The 15,010-nt window shown below is 41.0% G+C and overlaps 1 protein-coding gene across 1 annotated transcript in view; it reads left to right on the forward strand.

Moving 5' to 3' along the window:
- The window catches only part of DCAF12 (DDB1 and CUL4 associated factor 12), a 31,767-nt gene that overhangs the window by 6,311 nt on the left and 10,446 nt on the right, over positions 1–15,010 (forward strand). Inside the window, exons 3-5 of the mRNA XM_056323895.1 lie at positions 7,505–7,711; positions 8,713–8,773; positions 11,191–11,384. Coding sequence (XP_056179870.1) covers positions 7,505–7,711; positions 8,713–8,773; positions 11,191–11,384 — 462 coding nt within the window. The remainder of the gene's footprint in view (positions 1–7,504; positions 7,712–8,712; positions 8,774–11,190; positions 11,385–15,010) is intronic.

Here is a 15,010-nt window from a genome sequence, read left to right on the forward strand (position 1 = left end):
CCTTTAGCAGGCAAAGTCTTTCGCTTTTACATCCTTTGCCATCTGTTGACATGTGTTAACTGTCTGCCAGCCTCCTGGAATTAAACACAAGAGGGCAAGACACAAGTAAAAATGGACAAATGTGATTTTATCAGTGAACAAATCCAGTGACATCAAAGTGCATGTCCTTTAGCTAGTAGTGATTCAGAGCTTCATAGCAAGGTGGAATGCCTTGGTGTTGTCCCTGGAAATGTGAATTCAGAGTCACTCATCCTGCTGGCTGCTTTTACCTCTGGTCATTTCTCAGATAATTTCTTTGTATTCTGGATTCTTTTGCTTTGGACCATTTCAAGGAGGATGAGTGAGACCATTATCTACTTTTGTCACCTGTACTGCACAACCTGTGAGTAGGTTTTGTTCTAAGATTAGTGTGTGGCTGATCTAACAACCAAGCTGGTCTCCGTGATACTTGGAAAGTCATGGCAGTCAGGTGAAGACCCTGGTGACTGGAAAAAGAGAAACATTGTACCCATTTTTAAAAATGGTAGAAAGGGGGACCCTGGGAACTACCAACCTGTCACCTTCCCTCTGTGCCTGCGAGGATCATGGAACAGTTTCTCCTAAAGCTATGCTAAGGCACATGGAGGACAGGGAGGTGATATGATACAGCCATCATGGCTTTACCAAGGGGCAGTCCTGCCTGACCAACCTAATAGCCTTCTATGATGGAGTGATTCATCACTGGACAAGGGAAGAGCTACAGATGTTTTCTGTTGGGACTTCTGTAAGGCCTTTGACACAGTCCCCCACAACATCCTGCTCTCTAAATTGGAGAGATATCAGTTTGATGGATATACTGTTCAGGGATGAGGAATTGGTTGGGTGGTTGCATCCAAAGAGTAGTCATCAATGGCTTGATGTCTAGGAAGAGATTGATGATGAGTGGTGTCCCTCAGGGGATCTGTATTCATAGGACCATAGAATGGTTTGGGTTGGCAAGGACCTTAAAGATCATCTAGTTCCAACCCCCCTGTCATGGGCAGGGACACCTTCCACCAGACCAGGCTGCTCAAAGCCCCATCCAGCCTGGCCTTGAGCACTGCCAGGGATGGGGCTTCCACAACTTCTCTGGGCAACCTGTTCCAGTGCCTCACCACCCTTACAGTGAAGAATTTCTTCCTTATATCTAATCTAAAGCCTACCCTCTCTCAGCTTAAAGCCATTTTTGTCCTATCACTATATGCCTTTGCAGTTGCACACAGAGGTGGGATGTGCCTCGTCCCTGGAAGCCTCCCAGGTCAGCCTGGACGGGGCTCTCAGAACCTCCTCTACTTGAGACGGCCCTGCCCCTTGCTGGCGGGTTGGGCCCGGCGACCTCTGAGGGTCCCTCCCAGCCCAAACTGTTCTGTGTTCTGATCTCCGCTGGAAAAGGAGTTATGCCAGTTTGGCAACTTAGTCTTCAAAGAGTCCGTGTTTCTTTGGAGCCTGACATACATTAGTAAATCTGCATTGCTATAGAGTGGAAGAACTTTACGCTGAGTATTTTTAAACAGAAAAGAGATGTTTACAATGTGAATAAAAGACAAGACTGACAACTGGGAAAAATCAAACTGTGCTACTCAGCGTGCCCAGCAATAATACTGGTGTAGTGATGCTGTGAGCATAGTCTTGCTTTTGCTGTTGTGTTAGCAAAAAACTTATTTGAAGGGGAACAAGGATGCCATTTTCCAGCTTGCCCCTGAAGGTGAACTCTTTGTGACCAGTTGAAGCTGGTCTGGAGCTGTGCTGCTGCAGAAAGGGATGTTCCCACCTGCTCATTCTTGCTGGCAAAGATGTGCAAGTGGCTAGGGAGTCAGCTGGATCACCTTGCTGCTTTGTGATGGGTTTTCTGTTAGGGTTAGTTTTCAGCAAGGGTAGAGATATGATCAGCTGACCTTGCGGCTACCTGAGGCCTGGTTACTGTCACAAGGGTGGTAAGGCTGGGTGGGTGAGGAGGAAGCACATAGAGTTTCAAATATTGGGTTAAGCCAATTGTGAAACTTCATCATGATCAATTATCTTTTAGTGAGTCTGTTTTTAGCAAGGCAATGTATTTATTTTGGGTTTCTTACAAATGTTAGTATGAATGACTAATGTCTATTTGATTTCTGAGAGCAGAATGTGAAGACATGGGACACAGAGCATATCATGAGTACTTCTTGCATGAAGATTAAGCTATCTCTTTTGTGCATGTTTTTTGTGCCTTGCAAATCTACATCCATCCTGTTTGTGTAATAAAAACATACTGTAGCTCAGGGTGGCAACCTTTGTTTTTGTTCCAGTTGATTTATCAACTGAAAAATAAGGCTGCCTTTTTATCTGCTGCTGTTTTGTGTGCAGTGGCAGCAGTGGAGGGCATGAGAAATTCTATGTGCTGCCTTGAAACAGTATTTCATAGGCCTTGTGGTTTAAAGTCAATGCTTTCAGTTAAAGATGTATGGGAAGGGCACTTATATTTAATTAATTTGTTTCTTTAGGGTTTTTTTGCCCCCTAAACTGTTGTCTCTGAGAGATAGGTCAAAAAATGGAGGTAGCTTTAATGGAAGACTGTGGCAAACTGTTCTGCTCTCAGTATGGTATCTAAGAGAAAGGTGGATTTTGCATTTCACGCTCTGGTCCTCAGATGCTCAATTCCCTGCCACAGTCTTTACTTTTGGCAAATTGATTACTGAAGTTCTTAGTCAATGAAGTGGGGCAGTTTCTTGATTAACTTGATTGGAAGCTGTTTGTAAAGAGGACAGCCACGTAGTAATTGTATGGGATCCATTTGCCAAAATGACTTCTCACCACTTCTTCAAAGCAAAAGAAATGTATCAATACAGCTAGTAATCTCATTGGGTGTGAAAAGTAGGGGCAGATCATGAAGATTCATGGCAATGACAGCTGTAGTACCTAGCCATGACTGCCTGTCTGTCTTGATCCTTGAGTGACAGCACTGTTGTACATCTGAATTGCTTTAAAGGGAGGGGAAAAAAAAAAAAAAAGGAAGATGATTTTCTCTCAGTCATGTAGTCCGGCCTGTTTCCTCGTTAGAACAAGGTTGTCCTGCAGAGAACATGATAGCAAATCCAGCTCTGTTTCCTACAGATGAAGTGTGTAGGACTTGCGGCAGGTGGCCAAAGCAATCCTGGCTTGGTAAATCCTGGATGTTAAGTTATTTGGCATGCTAATGGCTTACCTGCGTATGTTTTAGTAGCAGGAAGAGCTGAATTATGCACAAAGCTTAAAATTGAGAGACAAATGTAAACAGTTTACTGTTTGGAGATTGGTGGGGGTTTACTGCATCCAGGAAAAGTTCTTGGGGCTGGTTTTTAGTTTCTATATAATGACTAGCTAGAAAAGAAGTTCTTATTCCTGCTTGAGATAAAGAAAAAAATAAATGTATAGTTCAGCTGTCAGGACTTTTCAAGACTCTAAGAGAGTCCAGGCTGCTTTGGAGTTACTTGCAGATGTACTTTTTTCCAAGAGTAGCGAAGGTACCAGTTTGCTTGGAAGAACTAGGCCAATTTCCATTTTTTCTTTGTATTTATGTTATTGTATGCTGTGGTTTTGGCCACACTTGTTTAAAGCAGTCACATTCTTTACTTTGTTTACTGTAGTGTCTCTAATTACTCTAGTGCCTCTAAAGCTCTTAAAACAGCATTTACATTTTCTGCATTCTTAGTCTATCTTGTTTCTTAACATTTCTTCCCTTTTGGCTTTAGAAGTGTCTGACTGTTGGCTTCTGTCGTTGGATTTGCATGGAAGATTTCTTGGCAATCAGTGGTGCAGCTTGCAAGTGTGAGCCTCTGGCTTCCTGGCCTGCTGTAGGTGATGCAGGTGTCCTGGCATACACAGGCAGTGGTTGCTTATTTTATTCTAGGGAGATGGTGTTTGTTTTTACACTCAGTGTTCCTCACCAAGCGAGGAGAGAAGTTACTGCTTAGAACTTCACAGCTGAAACTACAGAGCCAGTCCCTTAACTGTGCAGTTTCTTGCCCTAAGAGCAGTTGCTGTTCTGGTTACTAGTGGTGCAAGAATTATTTACTTTAAAAAAGAAAAAGAGAAAGAAAAAAGAAGTAGATATCTGTAGTGAAAAACAAGAAATAATTTGAAAAACATGGGATGTTAGCTAATCCTTACAAACAGTTAACAAAGCGTGGCATTCAGAGAAGGAACAGACACCATAAATAAAGCTGACAAATGCCAGGTTGGGGCATAACTAGGTAAGCTCAAGGACTAAGAAATGGTTAGCAAGAAGGAAATGGTTAGGGAGACTAACCAAAAAATTACTTGAATTATGTGTGAAGTATCCTAATCAGCATGCTAAAAGATTCACCCTCCAACAAAGCAAGCCCCTGCCCACAGAACAGGAGTGGTGAAAAAATTTGTACCTTTAAATGGAGTTGAGGCTTTTAAGAGCCAGTGAGAACTAAGTGTGATGTAATTGTAAACAGTAATTCGAAGTGTATTGTGGTTTACTGTGTGTTAAGAGGGGTGCAGCTTTGTACATTCACTACCTAGCACCCACCTCTGCACAGACATGCAGTAAATGACACCTCAGCTCTGTGCATCGTCGGCTCTTGCACACTAGGTGAAGAACCAAGATTTGGGGTAACAGTAGTACTATGCAACTGGAGAAGTGAGGAAATGACAAAGCAATGCAAAGATTGACAATGAATTAGAGGGTGGTACAGGCAGGTGAAAGCACTGCAAGAAATATGTCTGGTTGCTGCTTCTGAGAATATCTTAATTTGGAAACTTATTGTAGGAAAATTATGTTGAAGATGCAGGGCAGTAATGTGAGGGTCTGATCTTCAGCATTCTGTGTTTCCAAGTTCTTTACCTTTTCAGCCCAACTAGTTTAGAGTTTAACTAAAGGAATTTTGCGTTACAAGTAAGTCTGTATTAACCTTGTATCAAATATGGATGTATGGCAGTGGTGTCAGACTGGAGAATGTGAAGGGTTTTTCATTTCAGTCCGCATACCTGTTGAGATGCTCTTCCAAGTACCTGTCTCTTACAGCTGAAGCATGATTTTCCTGAGTCTGTGGAAACCCCGAGGTGTTTTCCTAATTAGCACTTCTGGTGCCAGCTTTAGGACCTGCAATTCTTAATTTTAGGTACTTCACTGTTGATTTTGTGGGTATGTCAGTAGTTGAAGGAGGACAGGGGAACGGATTGGATGTTTCTGCTGGAGGGAAATACTGAGGAGGAAAAGAGGATATCTAGTCATATGGGTGTTACTAAAAATCGTAACCAAGGAAACTCTCCAAACCAAATGGTAGTTTCGAAAGCAGGCATCGGTTTATTGCAGCGCTGGGTGCGTGGGGGATTTTTCTTCCTAACTTGCAAATAAAGCTGCTTGAGGGTACACCCCCCACCCCCCACCCACCCCGTTATGTACAGCAGAGTGGTTGCATATTTGTAGTATGCTACATATGCATTGTCATTCACACGCAGGATGGGTTACAAGTTTCTCGCCTCTAACCCAAATTAGCGCGCATCCTCTGATAGCACTGCTGAAGCTCTTTACCAGCTATGCGTGCTCCCCAAGCAGGGCTTTGCCCTCTTTTGGGGTGAGCTATTTGAGTCGGAGGTCACCATCTCCCACTGCCACAATTACTTTGGTCCTACTTTGAACTAACATTCTGTTTGAGGACTGCCACACCTTATCAGCTTGTCTTCTCTTGCAGCTAGAACTTCCTCACTTGCAGACTTCTTTTGCCTAGCATAGGTAATGATGTTCTTTTCACCATTTTGTTCTTTGATTGTGACATCAGCAAAAGAAGAGGGGCTTGTCCTTTGTTCTTTCCAACTAAATTGGTTTTTTAAGTCTTTGGTATGAGGGGAAGGACAAGGGAGCATGAAAGCATGGGCGAGTGCTGGTCCTGATGATGCAGTGACCTTGTTAGTTTTCAGGGATGTGGCAAGGGTGGAGGGACTGCTCTGTGCATTGTGTTTTTATCAGCTGTCTCAGGCAGTGAACTACATTGTAAGGCTTTGGGAAAAGTGTGGAGTGCCTCTCCCCTGCTCAGCTGCACTTCAGCTTTCGCCTGACCCCACAACTGCATGCAAAATGAAGAAATACACAGGAAAATTCAGTTTCTTAAGGAGCAATCATCTATTTGTGCAAGACTGATACCTACAGAGGAAGATCTTTTGCAGGCTGAAGGTGATTCACAATTCTAGACACAACACACAAATAGTGATGAATGGATTTCAGCTTTCTGTGTAGAAGAGGTTTAACATACCATACTTGATCAGGTGTTGATTTGACATTAATATTCTGCTAGTTCAGTGCAAGAATAATAGATGGGGGGGGGGTTATGTTTATTAAAGAACAGATCTATAGTTTGTGAGTTCACCAAAAGCAACTTTTACATATAACCTTTCTTTGAGAACTTCTAGATTTCTCTCTGTCCTTCTAGAAATGTCTGACAAATTATTTGAGTTTTCTTTTTTTGTTGTTGCCTTTTCCAGTTACTTCCAGAGGCTTTGAGACAACATTCTTTGGTTGTAGAAGGAACAAACTTAAGGGGTGAGGGGTGGAATTTAATTATAAACCTGGGCTATTCTACATCATTTTCCTTAGTGCCAAGTCACCTTCAGATGCTCCATTTCCATGCTTCACTCATGTTCCCTCACAGGGCATTGTCCTCTGTGTTACACATATTTGACTGCTAGTGCATCTGCCCTCTGAACAACATCTGTGAAATGATCCAGCACAAGAGCCTCCCAAATGAATGTGCACTTTGGAAGGCAACGTAAACCTTTGTTCTGGATTAGATTGTAACCCTATGGTTGCATATCTTTGGACTGACACAACTCTGTGTATAATGTCTGTTTGAAGAGTTGTAAGGCTTTATAACTGAGTTTTCTGCCAAGGGGACAGCGACATAGAGCTCCGACTTGTAGTCTTTTTGCAGGGTGAGGTTATGTAACTAGATACCTTTTGGTTTTTTTCTAGATGTTTGCACTGGCAGTACTATATTTAGTTACTGTTCTCTGTGTATCACCAGAAAATAAACTCCAGTTACATAAATTTGTAAAGTATCAGTTTGCCCAAGCTAAAACTTTATAGCAAGTATCTTACCTTGGAGGCAGAAGACTTGTGCTAAGCCCTCTGGGGCTTACTGGCTGTTTTGAGGTGGGTCTTTCTCACTGTAGTACAGGGAAACTAAAAAACTCTATTTTGTCATGGCACTGAAAAGGGAAAAGAGTTTTAGGTTCAAGGGCTTTGTTAAATGGGAAACCTCCCATCACAAATTCCTCTCCTTTCTCTTCCGTTGCTGTGAAAACCAGTTGAGATGACTGAAATAAAGCTCACTGTAATTAAGTTGGTTTACTTGTTTTCAGAAGAAATTTATGCAGTTTTCACCTGTCCTTGCAGCATTTGTGTATTCCAGCTTGAAAAGAACGTCAGTTAGAAATAGGGGGGATATTTGACCATCTTGGTTTTTTTATCTCTTCAGTCATGACTTACATCTCCTATTTTTTTCCCCAGTTATTTGTAGTAGATGTCCAGACTGGTCAAATTACCAAGATTCCTATTCTGAAAGATCGTGAACCTGGCATGGTGAACCAGCAGGGATGTGGTATTCATGCCATTGAGCTCAACCCCTCGAGGACTCTGCTGGCCACAGGTGGAGATAACCCTAACAGTCTCGCCATTTACCGTCTGCCTACACTTGATCCTGTCTGCGTGGGAGACGTAAGTGGGAGTATTTGGGGGAAGTTAGTTCTGTCACTTACAAGAATTGCTGCTTTGAAGTGCCTAATGTCAGAGCAAGGTTAAGATTTGGGAGTCTTGTAGTGGAGAGTGAATTTCTGAAAGCTTGAAAACATTCCTGATTAGCTTGTCTTTTTTTGTTAAGATATCTTAAATACGAGTGAGTACACAAATGTGAGACAGTTCTCAGTGTTCTAAGTCAGATTTCTTCCTCACGTGAATTCAGGTCTACTTCAGATTACTTTAAGCACTGAAAATGTAACAAAATCTTAAATGTTGAAGTCTAATTGTGGTGATGAACTCTGAAACTAGTTTTTTGAAAAATCTCTTTGGAGAATTTGAAAAGATGGTACAAATTGTTCAGATTTTCCCCATACGTGCAGCTTATGTATGTATTATTCCAGATGCAGAACTTGGCTTTGAGAATTAGTTCTAACCCAGTGGCTTACGGCAGTTTGGTAGACTCTGGTATTCCTTATATTTCTGAAACATCATGAGGCCTTTTTAAAATATCCATTCTTAAAAAGAAAAAAGGCTGAGATGAGTATAGTGGTGTCCTATAAGCACTTCTCTTTCAAATTCTCCTTTCTATTCAGGACTTCACATAGAAGTTAACTACAGCGGCAGAGGACAGGTCAGAATTTCTGCAGAAGCAGATAACCAGCTGCAGAAAGGCTCAAGTCTGAAGATTTGTATGACTTGCTAGTCATTTTCTTGCTCCTGTGACTTTGCAGCTTTTCAAACAAAACTAGAATCTTACAGTCTTTTTTTACCCACAGATTTCTCACCTGCTTAAGGAAAGATTCTTTAAGTTATAGTCTTGAAGAATGAATGTGCAGGTCATATATTATAAACATAAGATTTTGGTTACTTTTTATAATATGGTTGTGCGGTTGAGGAAATAAAGTATGTAGCTACTTTACAGAAGTAAAGTAGTATACTCTAGAGTATAATGGCACAGAAAAACCTCTTTTTTCTTTTAGGATGGACATAAGGACTGGATATTTTCAATTGCATGGATTAGTGATACTATGGCTGTTTCTGGTAAAGTAGATTTTTCTCTTCCCCCCTTCCCCGCCCCCCTTTCCAGAATTTTATACTGATGTACAGAACTTGGTAGGTCTTAGGGAAGTACCTTTATCCCTTGGATACTTGAATTGTTAGTTCAGTAAGATTTTTTATGTTTTTTTTAACAAAAAGCTAATCCTGGAATTTGATGTTGAATTTAATATAAAAGGTGATCCTTGCAAGTCTTCAACCCAGTATCTGCGTTCAAAAAACACTGTCACATAGTAAGCTTGCAGAGATCAGCAGAGATGATTGCAAATATCCAAGGGAAACATAAGGACCCAATGGAATATAAGCACAGCATGTGAGATAGAAAATACTGAGAGCAGCACAGTTCAGTGTTCTCAAGAATGGAGGCGTGAGTAGAACACTGCCATGTTCTCTGTTGTGTGATGCTTACAGCAGGATGTAGGTTCTAGTCTCCAGAGCTGAGACACCAGGGGAAAATTTACTGAAAGCAGTTAGCAAGTCTGATTGCTAAACTGAGTTCTTTAGAACTTGGCTGATGATCTTAATCATGAGGAAAAAAAAAAAGACAACTAAAGAAATTTTAATCTTACAGATTTCAATAACATCTGTATCTGAAAGTGTGGAGCAGAAATATTTGAACTCCAAACACTGAGGATATAGCAAATACCTTTATGTGAATTAAGAAACTGCCAATTTTTTGTTACTTTCTTGGTGCAGGTTAAATGCTACAGGAGGAAAAATGGGCATTTTGTCCCATAGCAGTTCACACAGATCGTATAGCCTGAGGTTAAGAGATTAGGCAGCTACTTTCTCACTGCTGTCAAAACAGTTGAGAGTACAAAGGGGACCAGGGGCTTGGTTATTCCTCTTGCTTGTGTTAGCTTCAGCAAGAACAAGGTAGGGCTCTGCTTGTAAAACGTCCAACAGTGTATTTCAGTAGTCTGTGAACATAAAATTAAACTCTGACTAAGCAGCCATAGCTGAGGGAGAATGCATAACTTCACTCAGTTGTACTAGCTGGACAAAAGATTTCCATGGCAAAAGTTTCAGATGGGATGAATAATTCCCGGGATGGCATGAGTCTAGGGTAACAAATTATATTCTCCTTAGCTTCAGGGCTAACTTGTTGAAAAACATACTTTTCTCTTGCTAAGGCTATTAAAAGGGACAACATCCTCCTTAAGTGTGTCAAGATGTTTAGAAATTCTACTGTTGAGAATTTAGCCTCCATAGCAAACAAGATTAGATGCCATTAAAAACCATCAGCATGTAAATTGAGTGGCAGGTTGTTGTGTCATATGCTGCTTGCACCTATGCAAGTGCCATTAGGAAGCTCCTTTTATATTTGGCTGTAGTAGGTGATAGTGCCAAATGACTGAATCCATCTGTGAGGGGGCAAAGCTATCTCTGCTGTGCTGGACCACCCGTGTTGCAACAAGATGTTTTGCTGAACTGATTTTGAGGCTTATTCCCTATGATGTACCAAAGCTTATAAATTTAGTACTCTGATTTAGATACTTAGTCTTTTCTGGCATCTTAATTATGCATTCCCTGTGAGAGGAGGAGGGATGTGTTCTTCACATTGTCAGTGAAGAAACTGAGGTAGGTGTCAAATCTGTCAGAGCTGACTTAGATGGAAGTTAGTTGTCTAAACACTAGAAAGGATGGGTATAAGGCCTTGGGTTAAGCTTGTGTTGATCTATGAACCAAAGACATTCAGATTGTGTCATCCAGTATTGTTATTCTTGTTGATTCATATTTTGGATTAATGTCTTCAAATTCAGTAGAAAAATAAGATGAGTTCGTGCTTATTTAACCTCAGTTCCTGCGCTACATTCTTTAAACAAGAAGTTGCACAGGTTTTAGCAAAATAATGTTTTTAATCAGTTTCATCCAAATTCATATAAACTGCGGTTTATGTTCAGTTCATGGATATTTGTGTACATATCCATAAACATACTGGTAGAAATCAAATGAACCCAAAATGACATAAACCCAAATGAGTTTTCTTGGGGGTTTCTGTATTGGCTTAACAGACTGTCAATCTTAGCCTTGGTAAACCACGCTGAACATGTAAGCTATTTAGTCACATTGGAGTTTATTCTATGGGTGACTCTTTAATGGTGATTGTTGTACAGGATTGTGGTTTTTGATGCATCCTCATCAGTTTGAAAACAGATGAGGTAATCTATGCTTGGAAACCATGCAGACAAACAAGCTGACAATGAGTTCGCAATGTTATGAACTTTACAGCTCAGTAAATCACATTTTTATTAATAATTAACATGTAAGCATCAACACTGTGTTCAGTTAGATTAATTGTATCCTTTCTTTCTTTCAGACCCTATTGTTTATTCCTTTTTTAAAAAGGGGAGTTATGTGTATATGAAATGGACTACTTATCTATGGATTATTTTATTCAGGTTCCCGAGATGGTTCAATGGGTCTCTGGGAAGTCACCGAAGATGTGTTGTCCAAAAGTGATGCTAGGCATAATCTCTCTCAAGTTCCTGTCTATGCCCACATTGCACACAGGGCTTTGAAGGATATCCCCAAGGAGAACACCAATCCTCACAACTGCAAAGTCCGAGCATTGGCCTTCAACAACAAGAACAAGGTCAGTAAGAGAAGCAAAACAGTTGAGAAGTCCTAAAACTGTCCATATGTATTAGAAAAAGAAAAAAAGTTACCTAAATATAAAATCCTGCAGAAGCAACCTAATATTTTTTTCTCTGATCCTTTTGCATCCTTATCATGTGAGGTGGTAGTCTTCATGTGCTGTATCTGCTTCTGCCACAAGTGAATGGAGCTCAAATGTTTTTTCTAAATTCAGGAGGCCTAGAGCTGAGTACTCATTACAGTCTGTTTCAGCTTAGTAAATGCATCTCTGCACTCCTGAGTCCAGACAAGGAGGTTTCCGTTTCCTTGTACAGCTTCATACAAAGGTTTGGAAATGAGTCCCAAATTCATTATCCGTAGGCGACACCATCCGGTCACTGCTAGAAATCCTGAGTTCTCTTTTTTGACTTGGGGGGGTGGGGCGGCAGGGGGGGGAGGGGGGCGTGTTGGAGTTGGGGAGGGCGGTGATTTGGTAAGTCACCTCCTTCCTTTCAACTCCAAATTTTCTTTCTCCTTGGGCTGTTTCAGATCCAAGACAAATCACATTTTACTGAATAATTTGTGCTTTCTTTTATGACACTGTATCCTTGACATTGCTCAGATTGTTTTGCTAGTACACTACCAAAGATCATAGGACTGTTCTTAAATCCTTGAGGAAGCACTGTCCAGCATAATTGCTTTAAGTATTCTGTTGTGAGGTTCTCCCATTCAAAAGCAAACTACTTCAGAATTTGTTCATCCAATGGAATGCAAAACAAGGCATCTTTTAATCCAATACTGTAAAAGAAACATTTGAATCAACTATCACTGTTAACAAAGTATAAGGATTAGGCACTACTGGGTATACATCAATCACTATTTGATTAATAGCCCTTAGATCTTGTACTAAACAATATTCTTGTGAATGTGGCTTTACAAAAATCCATGGATTAGAAGATTATTCACTATAGGCTCCAGTCCAACCTGAGCTACCAATTTCATAGGATATTGTTTTTGTCTAACTGGCTTTGCTCCCAGTTTCAATTCTACTGTTACTGGTTCTGCTGATTTACCTCCTCTAGGCTTCTCAGTATCCCAGACAAAAGGAATCACTGTGCTCATGATTTCAGAGGGGGCTTCAACTTACTTGTCCTTATTTTCAGCTTTCTTCGTTTCTGACAATTCCTGTAATGTATATATATTTGTTTGTGCCTTCCAGGCATTATTTTGTAGAATACATACTGGAACTTTATTCTGATCAATAGTTATCTGTGCTCCCAATTCATTTAATAAATCTCTTCCCATCAGAGGTAGGGGACATTCTGGCATATGTAACAATTCATGTATAAAGAAAGGTCTGGTTTCTCATTTTCCTGTGGCAACAATTACTGGCATAGAGAATTTGCTCATTGGCCCTTTACAGCTATTTAGTACAGAATATGTTGCTGCTGCGTCAACTAAGAATGTGTTTCATTCCCCAGCTTAACTGAAACCAGGGGTTCAGCTGAGGGGTATAGTTCCTTAACCTCCAGTCCCCATCAGTCTGAGTCTTCCATACCACCCATAAGCAGATCTGGCTCTGGAATGGATGCAGATGGGGGTATCCAATTAGTTTATTGTTTCTTTGGACATTCATTTTTCCAACATCCTTTTTCTTTGCAAATCAGGCACTGATCTTTCCCCAAAGGGAATTCCTTTTATTTCCTTCTACTCCTTGTTCTCTTTTGTGCCCTCATACTCTTGGGGAAACCTCTTTACCGAGATGAGGTTTGGGCTTGGGTAGATGTGGCTGTCAAAATTGCAGCATTTTGTTTCTTTTTCTTTACTTTCTGTTTCTCTGCTGCCACCACCCCGCCCCCAGCCCTGCCACTGCCAAGACCTCTGTTATTATATACCTTATAAGCAATTTCTATCAACTGAAATAGCGACATTCCAGACACACCATCTACTTTTTCCAACTTTCTTCTTATTTCTGGAACTGACTGCCCCACAAAGCAGTGAAAGCCATTTATCATCTCCTTCTCTTCCTGAGCTTTTTCTAACAGCATTCTTTTTCCTTGGGGAAAAAAATCTCTCCTTATTATCCACAACACTATCCTGAAACCATCAGTTGCACATAGTCTTCCTCATTCTGCAATTTGGAACACCTTTTCACAATACTAGAAGCACAACAACGCTGAGGCGATTTCTTTTTATCTTCCGTCATCATTCATACAGCAGAATCAGATATCATCAGTTTACATTTCCTTCTTGTTTCATGATCATTTCTCAAGGAAAAACAAATACACATATGGGATTTCATCCTATATTCCTTCACATCTACAAAAAAACATTTACTGCAGTACTGTATTATTGCTTATGCTTCCATTCTTAGGCCATGTCTCCTGATCGTCTAACGTATACAAGGGCCACCAGTGATTACAATATTCTATCATTTTTTTCCAAGTGAGGGAGTCGCCACCAAACTTGCTCCAATGTTTTAGTACACAACCCAAAGGAGAACTGTTAAGAAACGCCTTTCCAGTAGAATGTCTGGTTCCCATGTCACAAAGTTTCAAAATCACAAAAACCCAATATCTAAACAAAATCAGGCAAACAAAACTTGACACAGACAAAATCCAGCAAACAAAATCTGACAAACTTTCAAATTACCAGTGTCCAAAATCCAGTCTCCAGGTGTGCCCATAATAGCGTATGGATTACACAGTTGTGCGCTTCAAATATCCTGGTGGGCCCCTAACCTACAATACCAATAGCATAACTAATCTTATGTAATATCCTGGTGGGACTCTAACCTACCAGTGGGACTCTAACCCACAATCTGATATGACTTATTTGTGAGCAACCTAAGTATTTATGACCAATGTGGTTAATATCTCAAGGAGCTGTCACAGAGACTCACCTGGCAAGGGAATCAGAGGGCCTCCCTGAAAAGTCTCCGGTGCATGCTTGGAGGGCTCATAATTCGTCTGGTCTATCAAGGTTCTGGAGAGTGGATCCCATCTGGTCGCCCAATTCTGTTACTAAAAATCGTAACCAAGGAAACTCCAAACCAAATGGTAGTTTCGAAAGCAGGCATCGGTTTATTGCAGCGCTGGGTGCGTGGGGGATTTTTCTTCCTAACTTGCAAATAAAGCTGCTTGAGGGTACACCCCCCACCCCCCACCCACCCCGTTATGTACAGCAGAGTGGTTGCATATTCGTAGTATGCTACATATGCATTGTCATTCACACGCAGGATGGGTTACAAGTTTCTCGCCTCTAACCCAAATTAGCGCGCATCCTCTGATAGCACTGCTGAAGCTCTTTACCAGCTATGCGTGCTCCCCAAGCAGGGCTTTGCCCTCTTTTGGGGTGAGCTATTTGAGTCGGAGGTCACCATCTCCCACTGCCACAATTACTTTGGTCCTACTTTGAACTAACATTCTGTTTGTGGACTGCCACACCTTATCAGCTTGTTTCCTCTTGCAGCCTCTTGGAGGCTTCTTTCTGCATAATTTAGATAACAACATTCTTTTCACCCTCTCTTCTTTGTTTCCCAAGGCTTGATTAGAAGTCCTTTCATTCATCGATTTTGATGACTTCAGAAGGTCAGCTTGACCTCAACTTTGTGCACAGATTTGTTTAACATACAGTTAAACACTA

Source organism: Falco biarmicus, chromosome Z (assembly GCF_023638135.1).
Source record: "Falco biarmicus isolate bFalBia1 chromosome Z, bFalBia1.pri, whole genome shotgun sequence".
In the NCBI taxonomy this organism is placed as follows: domain Eukaryota; kingdom Metazoa; phylum Chordata; class Aves; order Falconiformes; family Falconidae; genus Falco; species Falco biarmicus.